This window comes from Leuciscus leuciscus (genome assembly GCF_965113295.1).
Source record: "Leuciscus leuciscus genome assembly, chromosome: 4".
NCBI classification, from domain to species: domain Eukaryota; kingdom Metazoa; phylum Chordata; class Actinopteri; order Cypriniformes; family Leuciscidae; genus Leuciscus; species Leuciscus leuciscus.
The window spans coordinates 35770701-35794067 of NC_138728.1; the positions used below are offsets into that span (position 1 = coordinate 35770701).

Sequence of the window (23367 nt, forward strand, 5' to 3'; positions counted from 1 at the left end):
GGAGTTTGCACACTGCCTGCGTGAGACACGCGATTCAGGCGCGGCTCGAACCGCTAGAGTGCAGAACAGGGGAGTTTGTATGGACCGAAGTGCATGCCTGAGCTTGTGTTTTCGGTTAAGCTGCGTTGCTTTGACATTGTGGAAAATAGAATAATAGAAACAAAATGTATTAGTCTTTTTACCCGTTATTATCAATCTAAATTAATCTCGTTTTTAATTTAAATTAATCTCGTTTTTAATTTAACTTAATTTCGTTTCTCTTTATTTAAATTTCGTTTTTTCTTTATTTAAATTTCGTTTTTCTTTTTTAAATTTCGTTTTTTCTTTGTTTAAATTTCGTTTTTTCTTAATTTAAATTTCGTTTTTTCTTAATTTAAATTTCATTTGTTTTATTTAGCCTAAATTTCGTTTTTTCTTTATTTAAATTTAGTTTTTTCTTTATTTAAATTTCGTTTCTCTTTTTTTAAATCTTTAAATCCTTTTTTTAAATCCTTTAGCCTACTGTGTCAGTAATTTGTTAGTCAGAAAAATATTAGACAACCTTAAAAGTATCGCTTAAGTTAACAGACCTGTGTGCAGTGTTGCCAACTTAGCGCCTTTGTCGCTATTTTTAGCGACTTTTCAGACCCCTTTAGCGACATTATTTCAAAAAAGCGACTAGCGACAAATCTAGCTACTTTTTGGACAAACCTCAGTAACCTCCAAATGTTGCCAGCACAGTCCTGTGAGCGAGGTTTGCGTTCTCCTTGCCGTCACACACCTCTCTCTGCGTCTACCCTGTTCAGTGAATGGCTGAGAGAGGAGCAGCAGCAGCACGGAACAGACGTGAATGAGCAGTGTTGTTTCCACGGACGGACTTATCACTTATCTTTTGTTTTATATTTAAAGAATTTAGTTTGACCATTTTATTTTATTACTTGTGCTTATCACTTGTAATACTCACTATCACAATGCTTTAGTTCACCCAGTTCCCGAACTCTCTCAGTTCAGATAATTTTACACATATAAAAAAATAGTCATTCAACAGCTACTCGTTCTATTGTATGACAAAAAAATATAGTAAATGAGAACAGCTTTATTGGACATTCGGCTATATTATATAATATTATATTATGTTATATTATATTATTGTATAGTATGTTATATAAAAACACAGTATGTGAGCATGATTTTAACGAGAAAAAACATTAGGCAGGCAGAACGCAAGTACGCCGCGATGACGTCATGAATATGCTAATTGACGTATGACGTCATCTAGCGACATTTAGGGGAGGCGTTAGCTACTTTCCTTTGAAAATAGTTGGCAACACTGCCTGTGTGTGTGCGTTTTATATCACCAGTGCAGTGTCCGTTCTCGTAGCCCTGCCCGTGTGAGGTGCGCCATTTCCCACTCGCGCTGTTCTGTAGTTTACTAAATGTTTATTAATTCTGAATGTGTCCCGTTTTGCGTGTCCATCTATATTGCACCAAATGCGACATTGCACTCCATGACCTTGACCGTTTTGGACGCATAGGTAGGTACCTCAGCGCCTGACGCCATTTTGTTTTCCGACTAGTCGATTAGGGCCGACAGCGCCGACTAGTGGTTGTGACAGTCGACTAGTCGGCTAGTCGACTAGTTGATGAAACCCCTAAAACGGAGTATGTGTGAAACGGGCGTTACTATTTAAAGTTGTGACCAAGCCAAGATGCACATACTAGACTTGGTCAAGCCTCGCATTTTTAGTTATCCTGGATTTGTTAAATTCTACTTTTGTGCAATAGCCCCCTGGATACTGTCTTTCACCGCCTTTTGCTGTTATTTTTGTAGGCAAATGTGAGACATTGGTAGCACACATACATGTCTGCGGCGTCTTCTGAACAAAACAAGGAAGTGAGTTTGCTGACGTATGACAACGCCCTTTGCAGGAGACCGCAATGATTGGTCAAAGTTGCAGAATCGTTGCGGTGATTGGTCCAAATTGCAAATCGCACTGAATTCACAGGGATTTTCTGAATTTGCGTTAATTAGGGTGACCATATTTTAGTTTTCAGAAAACAGGACGGGGGCGTGGTTTGGGAGGTGTGGTTAAGGGGTAGGGGCGTGGTTGGGGTGAATGCATCAAAAAATACTTGACAAATGCAGTCACAACCTTGCAACTATGTTATTGTACTTTAATACATAAAGTGGCCTAATACAGCCTTTCCATTCAATGTTTGGCCCGCAACAATAGAATAGCCTACTATTAAAAAAAAGTTTAGCTTTTAACACCTTTTACATGACACTATTTATTTTCATGGCCATAGCATAGCTTAAAAATCTACCACTAAAATAAAAAATCTACATATGTTTTGTGTGCAAAGGCAAGCATGTATTTAAAGTACACGCTTGATGGAGTTTTTCGGTTCCTTGCCACTGTTGCCTTTGGCTTGCTCAGTTGGGGATATTTTGGGGATATTTAATTTAATTTTATCAATCAATAAATTCCTCTTGAAACAAACTTTGTTGTATTATTTTAATTTAATACTGTGAAGCTGCTTTGATACAATCTGTATTGTGAAAAGCGCTATACAAATAAACTTGACTTGACTTAATGGCCCAATGAAAAAAAATGAAAACCAGGACATTTTCATCACTTTATAAAAAACAGACAGGACGGCCAGGACAGGACCTGAAAACAGGACATGTCCTGGGAAAACAGGACGTTTGGTCACCCTACGTTAATAGTTGCGATCGCGACATCGCGAAATCCTGGAGGGACTGATTAGGTTTTGCAAACCCACCTCCTCCCCAGCATCCACCTTTGAGCTCTGTCTTCATGATCCCCTGCAGGGGGTCTGCTTCATTCACTTTAATGTCTTGCAAAGCAGATCATTCAGGGAACAAATTACTGAGTCAGAGCCTGATGCCAAACCTGCTGCATCCATGCTCAAGGATGCTGTGCTTCAGCTTGCAATGCTTATAAATTATTTGTTCTAATTTCAGAGTTGTCTGACTAAACTGTCAGAATAGAAGTTTAAAACCAGAAATGAAGTTTTATCCAGTATCACTTTATAGCACCTTTAAGGATAACACTGTTGTTTTATTTATATTCATGATTGGCCAAAAAATCTTACTTGCTGATTTGCAATTCTCTGAACTGAAATGGACGTCTCACGGTGTTATTTCCTTTTAACCTGAAGTGCAGTTGTAAGGCAAGGCAAGGCAAGGCAAGGCAAGGCAAGGCAAGGCAAGGCAAGGCAAGTTTATTTATATAGCACATTTCATACACAATGGCAATTCAAAGTGCTTTACATAGAAGAAATTAAAATAATTAAAAGAAATAAGAATAATTAAAACAGTTTAGAAAAATAAAAAAATAAAATACAGTACAAACAGTCGGACGAACATTGGCACAGTGCTCATTCAGTAAATGCATAGTTAAACAGATGTGTTTTGAGTCTGGATTTGAATGTGACCACTGTAGGAGCACATCTGATCTCTTCTGGAAGCTGGTTCCAGCTGTGGCTGGCATAATAGCTAAAAGCAGACTCGCCATGCTTAGAGTGAACCCTTGGTATTTCAAGCTGATATGATCCTAATGATCTGAGTGATCTGTTGGGTTTATATTCAGTGAGCATATCTGCAATGTATTGAGGTCCTAGGCCATTGAATGATTTATATACCAGTAATAATACTTTAAAATCAATCCTAAGTTTAACTGGGAGCCAGTGTAAAGACCTGAGGACTGGTGTGATATGTTCATATTTTCTGGTTCTGCTCAGAATCCTGGCGGCAGCGTTCTGTATGAGCTGCAACTGTCTTATGGTCTTTTTGGGAAGGCCAGTGAGGAGTCCATTACAATAATCCACCCTGCTGGTGATGAAAGCATGCACAAGTTTCTCTAAGTCTTGTCTGGAAACAAAGCATCTAATTCTTGCAATATTTTTCAGATGATAGTATGCTGATTTAGTTATTGCTTTGACATGACTACTGAAACTAAGCTCTGACTCTAGTGTCACACCAAGATTCCTGACTTGATTTTTGGTTGTTTGACCCCTAGAGTGAAGGTATGCGTTCACCTTGAGAACTTCATCTTTGTTTCCAAACGCAATGACTTCAGTTTTGTCTTTGTTTAACTGAAGAAAGTTTTGACACATCCAACTGTTGACTTCATCAATGCATTGGCACAGGGAGTCAATGGGGCTATAATCGTTGGGCGATAGGGCTAAGTACAGCTGTGTGTCGTCTGCATAGCTGTGGTAAGAGATTTGGTTCTTTCTCATTATTTGGCTCATTGGGAGCATATACAGGTTGAACAGGAGTGGCGCAAGAATTGAGCCTTGAGGGACTCCGCATGTCATGGATGTCCACTCAGACTTATAGTCTCCTATACTCACATAATAACCTCTCCCATCTAAGTATGACCTGAACCATTTTAGGACTATCCCAGATAGCCCCACCCAGTTTTCCAGCCTGTCCAGAAGTATGTTGTGATCGACAGTGTCAAATGCAGCACTGAGGTCGAGTAGTACCAGCACTGATAATTTGCCTGAGTCAGTATTTAAGCGAATATCGTTTATTATCTTTATGAGCGCTGTCTCTGTGCTGTGGTGCGGTCGGAAACCAGATTGAAAATTGTCAAAGTATCCATTCGAGCATAAGAATTTGTTCAGCTGATTGAAGACAACTTTTTCAATGATCTTACCTATGAAAGGAAGATTTGAGATTGGTCTATAGTTGCTTAATATGGTCTTATCCAGATTGCTCTTTTTCAGGAGGGGCTTGACAACTGCAGTTTTTAGGGAGTTTGGAAAACTCCCAGAGAGAAGTGAAGCATTTACCACTTCTAGAAGATCTGCTTCTAAACTGTTTAACACACTTTTGAAAAACGATGTGGGAAGTGTGTCAAGAGCGCATGTTGATGTTTTAAGGTGTTGTACGGTTTCTTCCAAAATTTTGCCATCAATTTCTTTGAAATCAGACATAGTAACTACTTTCTCAGGTGGTTTGATCTGTCTGACCCCAGCGCAAGTCAAGGATGTGCTGATCACCTTTCTGATATTATTGATTTTCTCAGAGAAGAAAGAAGCAAACTCACGGCACTTGCTGTCTGAGAGCATTTCACTGGGAATCTGGCTTGGGGGGTTTGTCAGTCTCTCTACAGTAGCAAAAAGAGTGCGTGTGTTGTTGAAATTACTGTTTATAATATTTGAGAAGAAAGTCTGTCTAGCTTTGCCTAGTTCCATATTGAAAGCATGAAGGCTGTCTTTGTAGATGTTATAATGGACTACAAGTTTTGTCTTCCGCCACATGCGCTCTGCTTTTCTGCATTGTCTTTTCATAATTTGCACTGCTGTTGAGTTTCTCCAAGGTGCCTTTTGTCTGCCACTCTTCTTCCTGACTTTCACAGGAGCAATATCATCAATTACACCTTTAACTTTTGAGTTAAAAGAATCAAGGAGAAAATCAACAGAGTCTGCAGATATGCTTGGTGTTAAAGATATAGCCTTCATAAATAGTACACTAGTGTTCTCATTTAAGCATCTCTTCTTGACAGACACAGATCTAGCTTCAGTGGCAGGAGAGATCAATATATCAAAGAAAATACAGAAATGATCAGACAGTGCTACATCCTTAATAACAATCGATGAAATGTTTAGACCCTTACTGATAAGTAAATCTAAAGTGTGTCCACGATTGTGTGTGGGTCCATGTACATGCTGAGTCAGATCAAAAGTTTTTAAAACAGTTTTGATTTCTTTTGCCATATTGTTTTCTGCATTATCTATATGGATGTTAAAATCTCCAGCAATGGCAAAACAGTCAAACTCTGAGGTAATTGTTGATAACAGTTCTGTAAAGTCCTCAGCAAAGGCTGGAGAGTATTTTGGAGGCCTGTAAATAATGAAAAGTAAAATGCGTGGAGCACCTTTTAACACAATACCCAGATATTCGAAAGACAAGTAATTCCCAAATGATATTTGCTTACATTGATAGATATCTTTAAAAAGAGCAGCTAGACCCCCACCTCTCTTAACAGCTCTGCAGACACTCATAAAAGTAAAGTTAGGAGGGGCTGCTTCATTGAGGATTGTTGCACTGCAGCTGTCTTCTAGCCAGGTTTCATTTAGAAGCATAAAATCCAGGTTGTTTGTGGTTATTAAGTCATTGACTAGAAGTGATTTATTTTTAAGTGAGCGGATGTTAAAGAGTGCTAACTTAACAGACTTACTTTTCCCCACAGCAATATTAGTTTGACGTGTAATAGGCACCAGATTAGTTGGGTTTGCTGTACGGCTATTGAAGGCCTTAGACTTTCTATCATGTAATAGAACAGCAATAGAGAAAGATACAGGCACACTGGGTTCCCGCTTGTTTTGTAAACATTTGAGAAAGTTACTGTTATCAAAACGGGGACCCGACACATATCACTGAGAGCTGGTATCAGTTGTTTTTGGTTCACCTCGAGCAGAAGGAGGAGGGTGTGGGCCCTGACGTTGTGGCAGAGGCCGAAGAGCTCTCACAGGAGGAGGGGGAGGGCGAGCTGGGCCCGCAGGCTTTGGTGGTAGTGGTGCCTGTCTTTTTTTAGTTGGTATCTGGGGGCTTGCAGCAAAAGAGTGGGATAGTCTGGTTCCAGCATGCACCAGCTCTTCCATTTTCTGTGAGAAGCACAGTAATGGCGTTGCAGGGGAGAGGGAGAAGGTGTCTGGTGAAAGGGGCTGTTGCTCTGGTGTTATAGGAGGCTGTAATATGCTGTCCTGGCTTCCCTGGCTGTTTTCCAGGAAGTCGTCCTTGGGTGCTGAATCTTCAAGCAGTTCTGATATGGCTGTCTGTGGTGAGCTCTGTGTGCAGGGCTCAGCTGAGATTGTGTCCGTGAGCAGAGGTTGTTGTGGCGGAGTGGTGTTATCATGTCCATTTTGCTGCTGAAGTGAAGTCCCGTGGTCATTCATACTGTGTCCAGGTGTGTGTGTGCCGTTCAGATTGAGTGGATTGGCACAAACCGCAGAAGGATGATTTAGGGAGAAGTAGATATTGTCCTTTAACACTCTTGAACCAAGTTTGTTTGGGTGATGGCCATCCCGATGAAACAGTTGTCGTTGACTCCAGAAAAGATTGAAATTGTCAATGAAGTTCACTGCTTTTATATTGCAGGTTTTTTGCAGCCATGTATTTAGCCCAAGCAACCGTGAAAACCTGTTTGTTCCTCTTGCTGGTAGTGGTCCACTGATGAATGTTTGAACTTTCAGTCTTTTAAGTGTTTCAAAAAGTTTATTGAAATCCTTCTTAAGGAGTTCTGACTGCTCTTTATGAATATCATTTTTCCCCACATGTATGATGAGTCGATTAGCAGTCTTATGTTTCATCAGAATGTTCTGAAGTTCCCTGTTTATATCAGAAGTTGTTGCTTGTGGAAGGCAGCACGTAGTTGTATCCCTGCTGCTAATGTTTCTGATTATGGAGTCCCCCACTATCAGAGTCCTGGGCTCGGCTGTGCTCTGAGCTGAGTGCCGCTGTCTGCTCGACCTTGAGCGCCAGTTAGCATCAGTGTTAGCGACTGGCCTATTCAGTCTGTGTTCGATCACATTCATCACATGTGTGGATTCCTCATTTACATTCATTAGTACTTCAAATCTGTTCTCAAGATGTATAGGCAGTGGTAGCAGACCAGTGTTTGTAATCCTTGTCAGAGCTGTATCTGGGGTAGAGGATGCTACTGCGGTAATATGTGATGCTCGTGACAATCTGATGTCTCGAGTGCCTTTGGGTTTAGCTCCCTGTTTGTGCCATCGATTAGTAAGTCGATCGGCTTGTTTCTCTACCTGTCGAGGAGCACTAGTTTCATGGGACTCACCGGTATGCTGAGGGTGTCCATGACGAAGCTCTGTTGTGGGTTCCGTCTGGTTTGGTGGTCCCGTAAATAACTTTGTTTCTAGAACTGCAATCCTTTGTAAAAGTCTGTGGCAGTTAGTGCAGCAAGTAGATTCCAGAAGAGGCATTTTCTCTTATCCTTGTAGGCAGTTGTGTTTTCCTTTCCCGGTATGTAAGCTGGTCGGGTAAAAGAATTCTCAGTTTTTGTAGTAATCCAAACTTTGTCGTATGAGAACTGTGCTGATTTGCTGAAGTTAAAATTAGGTGATAAAAGGAAATAAAATAAAGGAAATAAAATATAGAAAAAATAGGAGATAAAATGTAAAAGCGATAGAGCAAAACGCGGAGCAGTAAGCAAGAGCGTCCGAACAGTAGCTGAGCAGGAAGTAAATGACCAGTTGTATATGGTCTATGTGGTATTTTTTTTTGTCAAATTACTCATGACAGATTTTAATGCTCTTGTCTTACAGCTTATGTCCTGAGATGTGCAACTCTACCGGACTGGGAACCAATTGAGGAGGCCAAGCTCAAGAAAGCCTTTGTGAACAAATGTAGGGCCAGAGCAGGCTCCAAGGAGTAGGCCACTGATATAGCCTGTCCTATGTGGACCGCTATCTCTCTCTCTCTACCCCTTCTTTATTTTTCTTATTCATTTTCATGGTAATATGTTAATATAGTTAGTAGTAGTAGGCAACGGGACCGCCAGACCGGTAATGACCATGGCAAATTCACATACGGTAGTCTACTGCTGGCAACGGCACCGATCGGGTCAGAATGAACACCATCAACGACAACAACTCCTATTGGCTGCTCCCATTCACCTCCGGTTCAACCTCGGAGTTGGTACATTCCCTTTCCGGTTGTTGATATTTGTACATTTGTCTTGGTGTTTGTAAAAGTGTGTTCTTGGTAATTTGTTTTCTGAAATTTAAATTTGTTTCGGGACTTGTAAATGTGTTATGGTAATGTAATTTGTTTTATGATATGTAAAAATGTTTTCTAAAATTTAAATTGGTCTCAAGCTCTGTAAAAGTGTTTCAGATTTTGTAATGTTAGTTTGCACCTCCAGGCCACCGTACTTTTCATGTGTGTGTGAGCCAAACATTATTGTTCCATGTGCTAGTCAGTGTTTTATTTTTACAATCTGGAAGTGTTGTACTGTACTGTACTGTACTGTACTGTACTGTACTGTACTAGTGATGTCCCCACACTCTAGCACCTACATCTGAGGAGTGAGCTGAGTTGGTACAAGTGTGCCTTACTATAGTTAGCATTCTAACCAAACCCTGTTATCTTTTCATGTTGGTTTGCACCTCCAGGCCACCATACTTTTCATGTGTGAGCCTAACATTGTTGTTCCACGTATCCCACGTTCCACTTGCTGGTCAGTGTTTTTTGTCTTGAAGTGTTGTACTGGTGTTACACAAATACAGTTTTCAACTTTTCAATATTGAGTATTGTTTTTACAGTTATTTCTAATTAATAAAGATAATTAATCTTTAAATTGCATTCTCAATTTGTTCTTGTATTTCTAAAATATACCTCAGATATCATTCTCATATATAGCTTCAGTAAGACATTAAAGAGAAATAATCAAGACATGGAAGAGACGTTGGACACACAATAATAAGATCTCTTTTAAGGCTCATAATTTCTCAGATTTGTCTCATAAAAGTCTCAGATTCATCTCATGTTATTCTCTTTAATTCTCCTTCAAATAACCAAGACATAATTGAGATCAGGGGTATACAATTATGAGATCTCCGCTGTTTATCCCACTTCTCAAGTATTGCTCAAATTGTTTTCTCAATTTAACCTCCTTTGTCTTACTGGTGTCTTGTCTCTTTTTAGCTTATGTCTTGCTCCTAAGGGACCCTTAGGAGAAGTAACTCAGAAACAAATGATCACAGAATGATATGAATATGAGAAGCTCAAATTGATCTCAAGAGATGAGATTGAACAACAGATGAGCAACACATTTTTCCTATGGGTTAAATTGTTCCCTTGATTTAACAAATCATACGCAGAAAATATACGAAGTAATTTATAGTAAATACTATAGTGTTCTTGAACCATATTAAAGTACTTGAATTAACTTGTTATGGTAATTTGTTGTATTAATGTCAACTCTAGTAATAAACAAATTACTTTACCCAATAGTCTGTGCTATATAAAAGTATACTACACTATAACAGTTTATCAGTTCACTATCGTCAACACTACAATATGCAGTAGCATTTAGTTTTTTCAGTCTATGCCACAGGTGTCAAACTTGGTTCCTGGAGGGCCACAGCACTACAGAGTTTAGTTCCAACCCTGCTTTAACACACACACACACACACACACACACACACACACACACACACACACACACACACACACACACACACACACACACACACACACACACACACCTGCAGTTTTCAAATAAGCCTAAAGGACTTGATTAGCTGATCAGATGTTTAATTAGGGTTGAAGCTAAACTCTGCAGGGCTGTGGCCCTCCAGGATAACACACAAGAAAAAATAAAACTTATTTTATTACCACATGTTCCCAAGACATTCTAAAACAATCTAAAAAAATCCATCAATTGAATAATTAAGGATTGTTTAATTATTCAATTAAAATCAATCTAGGCTATGCGCTGCTGCAGATGTAGATATCTGTAGCTACACTTTCTTAACTTGGTAGGCTACTATTCTTATTTATACTTTAACAGTTTATCAAGTGAAAGAAATGTTCAATTGATTTTATTAAGCACTTTATAGTAAGAAACACATTTTACATTAATACCATTCATAATCATAAATTCGCATCCGAAATTTTATGTCAATCACGCTTGCACACTGTCTACGAAACTTTCGTCCGTAATAAAAAAATTCGGATCGGGTTCGATTTTCTGCGTTTTTCGCATCCACAGCCAGAATTTTGAGAGGTTTTTTGAAAATTCAGAGCCACCGTACAAGCGAACGACAAAATCCAGAATGGCGTCTGACAAGTTGGTGGTTGATACACTTCGTCTCGCAGCACAAAGTACTGTATGAAAAACAAAAACGTGTGTGTGTCCATACCTTAGACAAACTGCCAGTCTCTGTTCAGGATCGATTGGTTCACGGAAATTGGTGGTGGTCTTTTTAATATGTGGCTCCAGTATCGCCAGCAAAGCATCAAACTGTTCCACTGACATTCTGAGGTAAATTTTGAATCGCTCGGGATAATTTCGCAACTCCTTGATAAGGAGGTGAAACTCTCCTTCCTCTCGGCGCAATCTCAGGATTGGATGGACCCAATATTTCCTCTTTCTTTTTCTCTTTTTAAGAAGAAAGAGGGCAACAAAATCATCCTCACTGCTTGACAAATCCATTTAGTATTTTTTTTGCGTTTTTTTCCGCAAAGGTTTAATAAATACGCATCGGACTCAGTGTGACGAATTTTAAGGCTGACGAACACGAAAACGCATACGAAAATTTCGGACTCAGTGTGCAATGGCCTTTACTGTCTATGGTTAGGCTAGGATCCGCTTTAGTGGCCATTGCAAGTGACGTCGCAGGTCAGAGACTGCAGCTGTCGATTTGGAGTGATGTCACTTGAAGCAGGACACATGTCTGTGCAGCAAGATGTACTCGACACAAAACAGTAAGACCCATTCAGCAAAATATAATAACCTCCATAATGTTTTCCTTGGTTGATAAAACAAATAAAATAAGTTGAATGGATAACGTTAAAAAAACGTAATGTAGGCTATAGGCCTAAAACCCTATGCTAGCCTACTATAGCCATGTGGCCAACCTTGATATCTTTTGGAAAATGTTTTAATGTTTATTGTACATTTACCAAGTTTATTTTTATTCATATTTTCAATTAAGGCTAGGCTACTTTAATTGCTCAGCAATACTTTAGGTTAACTTGTATATACATTTAACGTAGGCTAATAATTGAAATAGTTTGGATAATACCGCTGCTTTTTAATTGACTTAAAACATTTGTGGTAACTTAATAGCTAGCAAATTTAAAGTATCAAATCTAACTGCGAAATTAAACTGAAAGGCTAGCCTGCTACAGATTAATAATAGAAACAAACAATTCATTACACAGAAAGTCATTTATTAACAAGACCAAACAACTAATTGGCAATAATAATAAAATAAAGTAGGCCTAGCCTACTAATGACAAAGTGAATCACAATCACTAACCTTGTTTTAAATTTTAGAACCACATTAAAATACAGGGACAAACCATATAACAAAAAAAGGAACACGGAACAATCAAGTGCAGTGAACATAGGCTACATGCACTAGGGCGAGTAGCAATATAAAAAAATACAATCACCATAACAATATAATTAATTTTGCTATAAATGTGCATTTTAACTAGCCGTATTTTTTTTTTTAACATTAGCTACTCGACTCAATTAGCCTACTGCCGTCCTGAACATGCCACACCACCTTCAGCACCGCCACCAGCGACCTCACCAGCCACGTCACCTTCAGCACCAGCGACAGGAGCACCCTCACCAGCCACGCTACCTTCAGCACCAGCGACACGAGCACCCTCACCATCCACGCTACCTTCAGCACCAGCGACAGGAGCACCCTCACCATCCACGCCACTTTCAGCACCAGCGACAGGAGCACCCTCAACAACCACGCCACCTTCACCATCCATTTCAATCAATGCAAGATCATCTTCCCAATCTTCATTCTGCTGGGCTGTAGTCGGGTGGATTATGCAAGTCACCAGGGAGACGTCGTTGATGGGTCATTTCGAACTCAGAACGATTAAGGAAATGTTCCTCAATGGACTCCAGATTGTTGGGTGAATGCTTTATGCCGTATTCGTCAAAGTAAGTAGTTAGGCATAAATCTGACAGAGTCAGCGAGTTATCTCCCTGATCTGTCGTAAGAACAAGAACTCCGCCGTAGGTTGACTTAGAGATGAGAAGCTTGCAAACTAATGCAAAGGTCATCTTTCTCTGTGTAGTGGATTTTGGAATAAAATGATTCTGCAGGCTGTGGCACTTCGGACAGCGATGTCGGGCTATAATTTGAATACCGGAGACGACACCGCGCAAGGTCGCGGAGGAAGCGCTGTCGACAGGATCGTCGTCTCGATCAGGTACGTCCAGTGGTGGGATTTCTTTCATTTTGCTGGATGGAGTTGTCGTTAAACGAATTTCTCCACTTTGCTCTCGTGTAGACAAATTCGAAAACGAATATGATTTCGATGTTTGAACTTCAGAAATAAGGCTGTCCCAGAGCGTGAGCTTCATTTCTCCGGTCCCGTCGCTGACCCACATCTCCTTCAGTTCGCACTCCTCTTTCTTGACCAGCACGATTTTGCTAACCGCTGCATGGGACATCACTTTTGCTTTCAGCTCGCCTACCTGCAAGTATATAAAAACAAATAGTTTTATAACATAGGTCTCTTTGTCAATAGCTTATATTAATTTAAAACAAGATATAGCATTGGGTACTTACATTTTGTCTGGGCCCCAGAGCTTTAACATCGGCTACACTCAGCCTTGTACTGCTTGGAGGTGCGCTGCTGGAGAACGGAACGCTCACAACATCATGACATGTGGTTCTACTACAGATCACATCGAATCCATTTGGATCGGAGTAGCCTGCAGAAATACAACAAAAGATATTTGGTAAGCTGTAGCCTAAAATCAACCCCATTTGCGCTCAATGCACTGTAAAAATAGAAGGGGCGACTGGTAACTTTCTGAATTCTTATCTTATGTCTTATGAATATCTTTTATTTTATTTTTTTTACAATGCATTCGTTTTAAGACTATTTTTCTTTAACTCAAAAACACAATGCAAATTATAAAAGACAACTGTAAAAAATAAATACGGAAAATAACTAAAAGTGGATATTGTACTCTTTAGGTTACTGAATAGTGCACTTACTGAGAGACCGCCGCACATTCCTAAGCTTCACTGCTGTCCCGGTCTTCGAAGCGTGAGTAAACGGAGATAGTTTTTCCATCGAGAAACTCACAACTCTATGAAACTCCCTCCTTCCGCTCTGAATCACAGCGGTAAAATACTTATTGTTCTTTTTTGAGTTTTTCGCGGGAGAAACGTTGTGTAGATACCCTTCTACGTCCAAATCCTCCTCTCTACGTTTCACAGGGCTGGCCATGTTATCTCCGGTAGCTATTGCCTACTCTCTCCAGCGTTCGATCGACAATGGTGCAGATACTCAGCCTGCAAAGTATAATATGACCTGATGTTATTGGTTAGTTACTTTGAACCTACATGATATCAAAGCGATGTTTTATTTGACCTTAACATGAAAGGCCCGCACAAGTTCCAAACACACTCTCGTAGGCCTACCTATAACATCTGTGAATGTTGGAATAAAAAGTCATTGAACTTAGACTCTCATTGCTGAACGTGCAGACTTGTTATGTCTGATTCTACTCGCTTTGATGTTAGATATTAAATCGTTGATTTAAAGCCTAGCCTATATATCAGAGCTATAATTTGTCATTAAACTATAGAATTATGGAAGTGTTTAACTAAATTTAAGTGACAGAACAAATATGCCCTACTTAAATGTTGAAATATTAATACATAGCCTATCACAAAGTGATCGTCTGCGAAAAACTGATTGCCGTCCACGGGAGTGCGCACAACGTGGTAAAGCTGTATTGGCCCAGCTTCGATACCTAGCTGCTTTTATTAGGAACTAATTGGCAGAGATGTGGGACATGTGACATGACTTAACTCGACTCAGACTTAAATTGTAGGACTTGAGACTTAGCCTAATTGCTTGACAAATATTAATACAAAAACTTGACTTGATATATTTATGACTTGAGACTGGACTCAAACTTGAGTTAAATGACTTCAACTAACCTGTCTTTTGTTTAATAAATGTTTTTGAACGAACCGCTAGCTAACCAGGTGATGCAGGCACACACCAAGAGCAGTCAGTCCAAATACATCACTCACACACAGAGATTTATAATACACAATACAATCAATCCACCTGATAAACAGCTGTAAGGTTTGTGTGATTCAATTATTTATTATTGGTATTATTTTCATTCCTAACTTAAGGATATTTTTATGTTCCATAAAGGGGATACCTGTTTCAAGAATGCCATTTGGTGGCATAGAAACTTGATTTGTTTAATAGCCTACTCTTAAATAATCTTCTGCAATATTTGAGGCATATTAAAGTATAGCAGTTTCATTACTTTTCATGATTTTATGTTGACCTAATTTCAGTTACATTTTAGGCAATGTAGTTTTATGTTTTTGTGCAGAAGAGGACTGGCTTCTTTGATTTAGATAGTTTGTGGATCGTTAGGTAGAGCTCACTTGGAAGTATTTATTGAATTTACAACTGTATGATTGAATATGTACATTGATGTGTGGTTCTGAAACAAATAAAGAAATAAAACAAACATAGTTAGTTGAATGCAAATGAATGATTATCATGCAACAAACCTCTATTTGTATTAACTGTATCTTATTCTAATAATATAGCAGGAATAAAATTCAATAATATTTTAACATGGCCGAAACTTCTTAACAGCTCCAACCATAACAATAAGAAAGGATAAACCATTCGCAATACAATGGCTCCCTCTTCTGGTCATATAAATAACTACACCAGGCCACGCCAAGAGGTGTCACGTGACGACCAGTTTACATGCGAGAGGTGCGTGCCCTATAACCGATTCATTGGATTGAAGGCGAATAAGCGATAGCTTAAAAACTATGCGCAGAGGGTGCTTAACTGGTATTCCTCAATCTGTAACCAAAGAATAATGCCTGAGTGGCAACCTATACATCGATAGAAAGAAGCATCACGACACGAGGAAAAGCCTGAGCTTACATTTAGCAACACTAAACAGACAAAACACTACCAATCTAGCCTTAGCAATGACAGTAAAAGAACAACAAAATACCGATTTTTACTTGTAAAGACGCACACAGAATAGAGCAGTTGTATCAAGGCGGGTTGTAAGTCCGTGCAGTTAGCGTACACTACTGGCAAAAAGTCTCGGACAGAATGCTACCAGCGTGCAGCGAGCCTGTGTCAACTTGTGATTGGTTAAGAGTCCAGGTGAAGTGAGGCGTCTTCCAGTAGGAGAGAGAGAGTCACAGTAAAGTGTCTGATGCTTAGCGGCCACAAGGGGGCCTTTTTTACAGTTTTACTTATTTTAGATTTATTGTATTAAAAAATCAGCTGTAAATTGACTTCTTTTGAGTAGAAATGCATATTGCTAAATTTTTTTGTGTGCAAATAAAACTAGGCTACTATAATAATAATAATTCATTACATTTATATAGCGCTTTTCTCTGCGCTCAAAGCGCTTTACATAGAAGGGGGGAATCTCCTCAACCACCACCAATGTGCAGCATCCACCTGGATGATGCGACGGCAGCCATATTGCGCCAGAACGCCCACCACACACCAGCTTACTGGTGGAGAGGAGACAGTGATGAAGCCAATCAGTGTATGGGGATGATTAGGAGGCCATGATGGACAGAGGCCACTGGGCAAATTTGGCCAGGATGCTGGGGTTACACCCCTACTCTTTCGAAAGACATCCTGGGATTTTTAATGACCACAGAGAGTCAGGACCTCGGTTTTACGTCTCATCCGAAGGACGGTGCTCTTTGACAGTATAGTGTCCCCATCACTATACTGGGGCATTAGGACCCACACCTGCTGGCCTCACTAACACCTCTTCCAGCAGCAACCTGGTTTTCCCAGGAGGTCTCCCATCCAGGTACTAACCAGGCTCAGCCCTGCTTAGCTTCAGTGGGCAACCGGTCTTGGGCTACAGGGTGACATGGCTGCTGTGAACTATAGTCCATACTGTAATTTTAACTTATTTTAATATATAAATTCAGTTTAATCATCAAACAATTTTATAACTTGTCAGTAACTTGCTTAACCATACATCTTGACATGAATTGCTTGGCATAAAGCAGTGACTTGACTTGACTTGCTTTTCACAAAACTTGACTTGGACTTGCTTAACACTTAAAAGTAAGACTTGAGACTTGTGACTTGCAAATGTGACTTACTCCCACCTCTGCAGATTGTCATAACCATTAAGTAAACAACATTTTGTAGTAAATTGTGATTAACACATATCGTTTCCAGTCATTTTACCATTCAAATGCCTTTAAATGGAAAATTAGGCCAGTGAGATGTAGTTTTACACTTGCCAAAAACTGTTTTAAAGCCTCCAATTATTGATTACTTGATTTCATGGATGATGGTTATATTTGATATATTATAGCTCATTCAGGACAGGCAGTATTAACATGAAGGGACATGACATTTGACGCACAAAAGCCAATGGCACATTTCAGTATACATATTGGCACATCGGTCTTCATTGCCATCAGTGCATAGTGGCATGTCACTGACATTATCGCGACACACTGACACTAAAATGACACCTGACTGACATGGTTACGCAACATGTCAACGTATGTTGTGACGCCTCCAATTGTGACAGATTAATCGAGCACCTATACTAACATAATTGTGACACACAATCCTAAATAGCCTAATTTTGTGATATTTTTTTAAATATAAATTAAATGCATTAAAAACCTGATATTTGTCACATCTGTATTTTAATGGTATGTGCCACTGAATGTTTTGTAATAACACTGCTGCTTTGTTGTTAATCTCGCACTCACAAACTGCCCATTATAGGAAAGACACAAAATAAATCTAAATCTTAATGTTGATATTGCTACTGCAAAAATATGTAGTATACATTGGAGTGTTCATACAGTGTATGTCTTTTAGATCATTCGAGACACCGAGGGCATAATCCTCCTATGGGCATGTCACAGTGCTACACCCACTTCAGGATGCACATCATATGGGGCCTATGTTCTGAAGGTATGTAGCATAATTAAAGGTTGTATCAGTCATTTTAGGCCCAAAATTAAATGATCACATTCATCTAATCTTTCAACATGTTGAGCTCCCAGTGGCGTAACTTTGCTTTGAGAAGTGGTGGGGACACCGCTCAACTCCTTTTGCTATTTATTTATTTAATAACCGAATTTACTTGGGGACTGAGTTCAGAGTTGGAAATGCACTTAATTTTCACTTTGATGTAGGCCTACACATGCATCGCATTCACAAATGTGTCTATAAACATCCGAATAAGCAAAACGTAACACATTCAGAATGTGAATGTTACGTTTTGCTTATCACACAACACAACACATAGGGTAGCTAAAATACGCAAGATAAATATGGTGAACTTACCATTACATGGTCAGCTCAGCTGCAGGCTGCAGCGTATTCATTATTGCACAATTGTGTGTGTGTGTATTACGATTCATTCTACTTTGCATTACTTACATATTTTCTCAATACCAGCCGGACAACTTGCTAAAAGCAGGTGTGATCGATGCACGCGCTGAACATGGAAGAATCAACATTACGTCAAGAGTCAAGACAAGCCCACAAAATGTTTCCTCATCCAATCAAATAATTGAACCAATCCTGAACTACGCAAAACCTTGTGTAAAACATGAATGAGAGTTAAGTTGTGTTTAAAATGGTTAAACTATCTTTATTAATTAAATAATTAAATAAATGAAATTGTTTTGACGAATCTTTTTTTATTACGTTTTTATAAAAGCTCTATTTTTTCCTCCCCCACCCCACATGTAAAGGCTAGTTAACGGCAGATGTTGCAACCTATAGCATAAATGTTAAAACATCAACAGAATGTCCAAAAGAAAGTGTGGAAGTGATATAAGAAGCTTTTTAGTGAAGCAGCCACGCACAGTAAGTTACTTTGCTTAACACGAAAACATTATTTAACTTACGTGAATAGACATACTGTCGCTAATGTTTTTTGGCGGCCACTGGAGCGCGCTGTGATTTAATACAAAACTGAATTAAAGGACTATGAACTAAAGACTTGTATACTTAATTGTTTTAATTGTGGAAATCCCAGTCATAACATAGAATTGTCCTATTGCCTAAAAGTGATTTAATTATTATTCTGCCTTCAATGATGGACAAATGCAAATATATTGCTTATGATTTGCAAATGTAAACATTTAGATCCTGGGTTGAACTAGTAATTTCCCCCCCAGAATCAGACAAATGTGCCTACTGACAATGAACAAGAACAGGGAGCAGAAAATGTAGAGGTAAGGATAAGACTAAAATACAGTATTAACATTGTAGACTACAAATACATTTTAAATAAAATCATGTTGCAATACATATTTTTACTTTAATATTACTATAAACATTTCACATAGTTCACATAAATTAGATTATTAAAACTATTCCCCCCCCCCCCCCCCCCCCAAAAAACAATAGAAAATCATTCACATACTCATTTATAATTAGTCATGTATAAATTAAATTCATATTGCATTTTTAAATAGCTATAAATAATTAGAAAACACTTAACTATGTAACACATAACAACTATTTACAAAATATGAATTCATCAATGCTCATGTAAAATTGCTAAAAATGTAATGAACTATCTACAGAGGCAGGCAGCTGATAGCTTGGGTGAGGCAGGGCAAAACTTGACTGTGGAGATCACACAGTTGCAGCAATCAATACAGCCAACTCCTTCCATAGAGCCAGGACAGCAGGCACCTGAAATATACAGAACAACTGAACCATTTCAGCCTGATCCCAAATTCATTGAGGTTCAGAAGTTGTCAAACAAAACTCTTAGATTTCAGGAGAGCTGGTTTAAGAGCTTCTCATGGCTGCACTACTGCTCTGAACTTAAAGGGGTAGTGTGTTTTTACTGCTTCAATGCCTTTTCCGAACAGACATCCACACTGGCCAAAAATACAGAGCAAGCATTCGTCTCTCAGGGTTTCAGGAACTGGAAACATGGTCCAGAAGCTTTCGAGAGACATACAAAAAGCAAAGCTCACAACATTGCTGTGAACACATTCATACACTCTGAAAAATCTATAAAAGTGCAACTGTGCAGCATTTCATCAAAGGCACAAGAGGAGGCCAGGTTAAATTTGTCAAAAATAGTAAATGCTGTTAAATACCTGACCCAACAAGGCTTGCCTCTGAGGGGGCACAACCAAGAGGAAGGACATTTCCACCAGCTTCTCCTTTTCATGGCAGAGAGTGATCCTGGTCTGGCAAGCTGGCTCAAACGCAATCACTGCTACACAAGCCCTGCAATACAAAATGAAATAATGAATTTAATGAGCAACACCATAATTCGTGGAATTGCACAGGAAATTTCTGCTTTACCAGTAGTGCAGTATTCAATAATAATGGATGGGACGCAGGACATTAGTGGTGTTGAGCAAGTGTCTATCTGCATACGTTATGTTGACACAGACCTGGAACCTAGAGAGGAGTTTGTTGGCCTTTATGAAGCTTCTTCTACAACTGGTGAGCAAATAGGCAGGATTGCCTCTGATGTTCTCCTCCGTCTAAACCTTCCCCTTTCCAGTCTGCGTGGTCAAACCTACGATGGAGCAGCAAACATGTCTGGGCATTTGTCAGGTGTACAAGCTCACATCCGCAGAGAGCAACCACTTGCCACTTTTGTTCACTGTGGCCCCCACTGTGTGAACTTGGTCACACAAGCAGCCTGTTCAGCCGCACCAATAATTCGCGATTCTTTGCAATGGATACATGAGCTGGGCTGTTTGTTTGGCCAGTCAGGCAAATTTAAAACCATTTTTAAGTCTGTGGCAAAATCTACATCTGGCTGCTATACAACACTGAAACCATTGTGCCCAACTAGATGGACAGTGCGAACACCAGCCATCAATTCTGTCCTCACCCAATATGAAGCTGTCTTGACAGCACTGGAGGAAATGGCATCATCCGGCACACATGACACTGCCTCCAAAGCCAATGGCCTTCACGAGCGTTTCCAGAGAGGGAACACTGTCCTTGGACTGCTGTTGGCACAGGACATCATGATAGGCCTTGAAGGCCTGAACACCTCACTGCAAGCGAGAGGAGCAACAGTCGGAGGCATGCTAAGTGCAGTTGAGTGTGTGAAAAATGGCTTTCAGAACAAAAGATCAGATGAAAGTTTCAGAGAGCTCTACACAAAGGCATCTGAGGTGGTAACATCACTGGACCTTGAGGCGATAAAAGTACCACATTTTAGAAGGCCTTCTGCAAGACACGCTGGTCCAGCTCAGCCTTACAGTCCAAATACAGATGAGGAGTACTATCGTGTGCAGTTCTTCCAAGTTCTTGATACAGTGATGACACAGCTGACACGTCGATTTGAGCAGGAGGGTCTGCGCAACATTGTCATGCTTGAAAACGTCCTGATCTCTGGGCAAGTCAACAACACTGTTGAACTGTACCCTGAGCTGGAATCCCGGTCCCTAAAGGTGCAGATGGCCATGTTTCGCACAAATTATAAATACCAAAGTTGTACAGAAGTGGTCAATATTTTGAAGAACATGGTACCTGAGGTCCGTGGACTCTTCAAGCAAGTGGAGACTCTGGTCCGCTTACTTCTCGTAGTTCCTGCATCATCAGCTGAGGCAGAGAGAAGCTTCAGCGCTCTCCGGCGCCTGAAGACATGGCTTCGATCAACTATGTCCCAGAACCGTCTGAACAGCGTTATTGTCTGTCATGTTCACAAAGACAGAACAAATAAATTAGACACAACAAAAATAAGCCAGGGATTCATAAAGGCCTCAGAGAGACGTGCTCAGGTTTTTGGTTCATTTTAGTGGACAAAGCTAACTAAACCTAAAGAGATTTAGTTCCTCTAGAGTACTCTGATACTCTGCTTTTTTTCCTGCTTTTTTTTTTACATCCATTACAATATTATTTTATTTCTTATTACAGTTCATTCTGATGTGTTCATAAACATACCGATGTTATTGTTTATTGTTAATAAACAAGATTACTGTTGACTTCTAACAAAAGCATGTATCTTTGTTGCTCAACATTTTGTCATACTATACATTTTCATCTTTATCACTTATTAAACACTTAAAATACTATGTAGCGTTACCTTAGAAGCAAACATATATAAAATGATATACCAAAAAAAGTAAATACAATTGGAAATAAATAATAATAATAATGAAATAACAATAATAACATTCTATGGTAGCACAAACTTAGCCTACCTCTTTAGTCCGCACTTGTGATGGAATCGTGGAAAAGGCTGACATCAAACGGTTTCACTAAAACGATGTTACAGAATTAAAACATTAGTTAACAATAAAAGCCAATTCATTGCATTTTTACTTTCAAGAGGACTGACACCTATATGAATCTGTATATGATTCTTACCACCACTAAATCGCATTTGCTAACGTTAGCTAACATCAAGCCTAAACTGCTTCACGTGCTCGTTCGTTAGTAACGAACGAACCGTTACTAACGTTACTGAATTAAGACGAGTTTACAAAATGAATTATTTACTTCTTACATAACTTAATTTTTTCATATAACACTTCATGACTTGTGATAATAACCGTGACTTTTTAATAATGCCTCAAGTGAGCTCACCTCGCTTCGTGGTTGAAGAAGAACTGTCGTCCACCTTCTAGTCATCACTTGATCACTTGATGACTAAAGTGAGTGATGATTTGACTTGTGGACCAGAGATATTGTCCAATTAATCTTCTCAAAAATCTCAAATAAAATATTTCAACCTTGAAACAGACCTTGATACGAACATCGTAAAAAGAAAGGTACAGGAATCTGTAGACTTAGGAAAGGAAACTACATATCCCAGGACGCATATCGCGTGTCTCGCGATAGTTTCACAACGAGACTTAATATTCATCTTTGAGGACGTTGAAAAGCTTCTGACCGGCGGAAAAATGTGTTAATTAAATGAATGAATTAGATTACGAAGAGTGACGATTTGTAGATGGTGCCTTTCCTTTAATACATACCTTACGCAATCTATTTTTCAGTTACTTTTTAAAAGTGGTGGGGACAATATCGAGCCTGGTAAAAAGTGGTGGGGACATGTCCCACCCGTCCCACCCGTAAATTACGCCTATGTGAGCTCCCCTTGGCAGTGATTGGTTAGAACAGTATTTATTTAGGTTTTGAGCTGTTGGTGAAGCCAAATGTTTTTGTGTGCAGATCTCAGAGCCTAGGCTGCCTAAAGAGACGCGTTTTTTTGACAGCCTGCTTATGGGGCGGGCAGCTAGCGGATCATTAGGAAAGATTAGATGAATGCGATGATTTATTTTTAGACCTAAAATGACTGATACAACCTTTAAGCATTGTACCGTATTTGAATGAAATAAATAAGACTCCAACAGCAGGGGTTCCCTTACACATTTGATGTTACACACACAATGTATGCTAGTCCATCCATACCATGCAACCATACATGGACACTATGACATTAAAACCAAGTTCACAGAAACTTTACACAGGTGTTCTGTCTTTAGGTATAGCATGCAGTGGGATTCAGAAGATAGGTCATCAGTCAATACACTTTACAATATACTGTAGGCTATATGATTTAAAAAGGTATGGGATATAAACGTTGATAAGAATTTCCAGGCAATCATCATTTA

At 39.4% G+C, this 23367-nt stretch overlaps 1 protein-coding gene and 1 long non-coding RNA gene across 5 annotated transcripts; both read right to left on the reverse strand.

Moving 5' to 3' along the window:
- Window positions 1-12450: 12450 nt before the first annotated feature.
- On the reverse strand, window positions 12451-13936 carry LOC309497421 (uncharacterized protein). Its single transcript, XM_082167704.1, has 3 exons — window positions 13744-13936; window positions 13309-13454; window positions 12451-13214 (listed from the first exon to the last, which is right to left on the reverse strand). The coding sequence occupies exons 1-3, from the start codon at window positions 13820-13822 to the stop codon at window positions 12528-12530; spliced, it is 912 nt and encodes a 303-aa protein (XP_082023830.1). The 5' UTR covers window positions 13823-13936; the 3' UTR covers window positions 12451-12527.
- A 3877-nt stretch (window positions 13937-17813) lies between these two features.
- On the reverse strand, window positions 17814-22704 carry LOC309497463. 4 transcript variants are annotated; one of them, XR_014205528.1, is made up of 5 exons: window positions 22337-22704; window positions 21952-22008; window positions 21278-21440; window positions 19879-21192; window positions 17814-19462 (listed from the first exon to the last, which is right to left on the reverse strand). It is a non-coding gene; the product is annotated as an uncharacterized lncRNA (long non-coding RNA). The 4 variants fall into 4 exon arrangements; XR_014205529.1 differs by having other exon boundaries at window positions 19879-20309; window positions 20631-21440; XR_014205530.1 differs by having other exon boundaries at window positions 19879-20011; window positions 20182-21440.
- Between the last annotated feature and the right edge of the window lie 663 nt (window positions 22705-23367).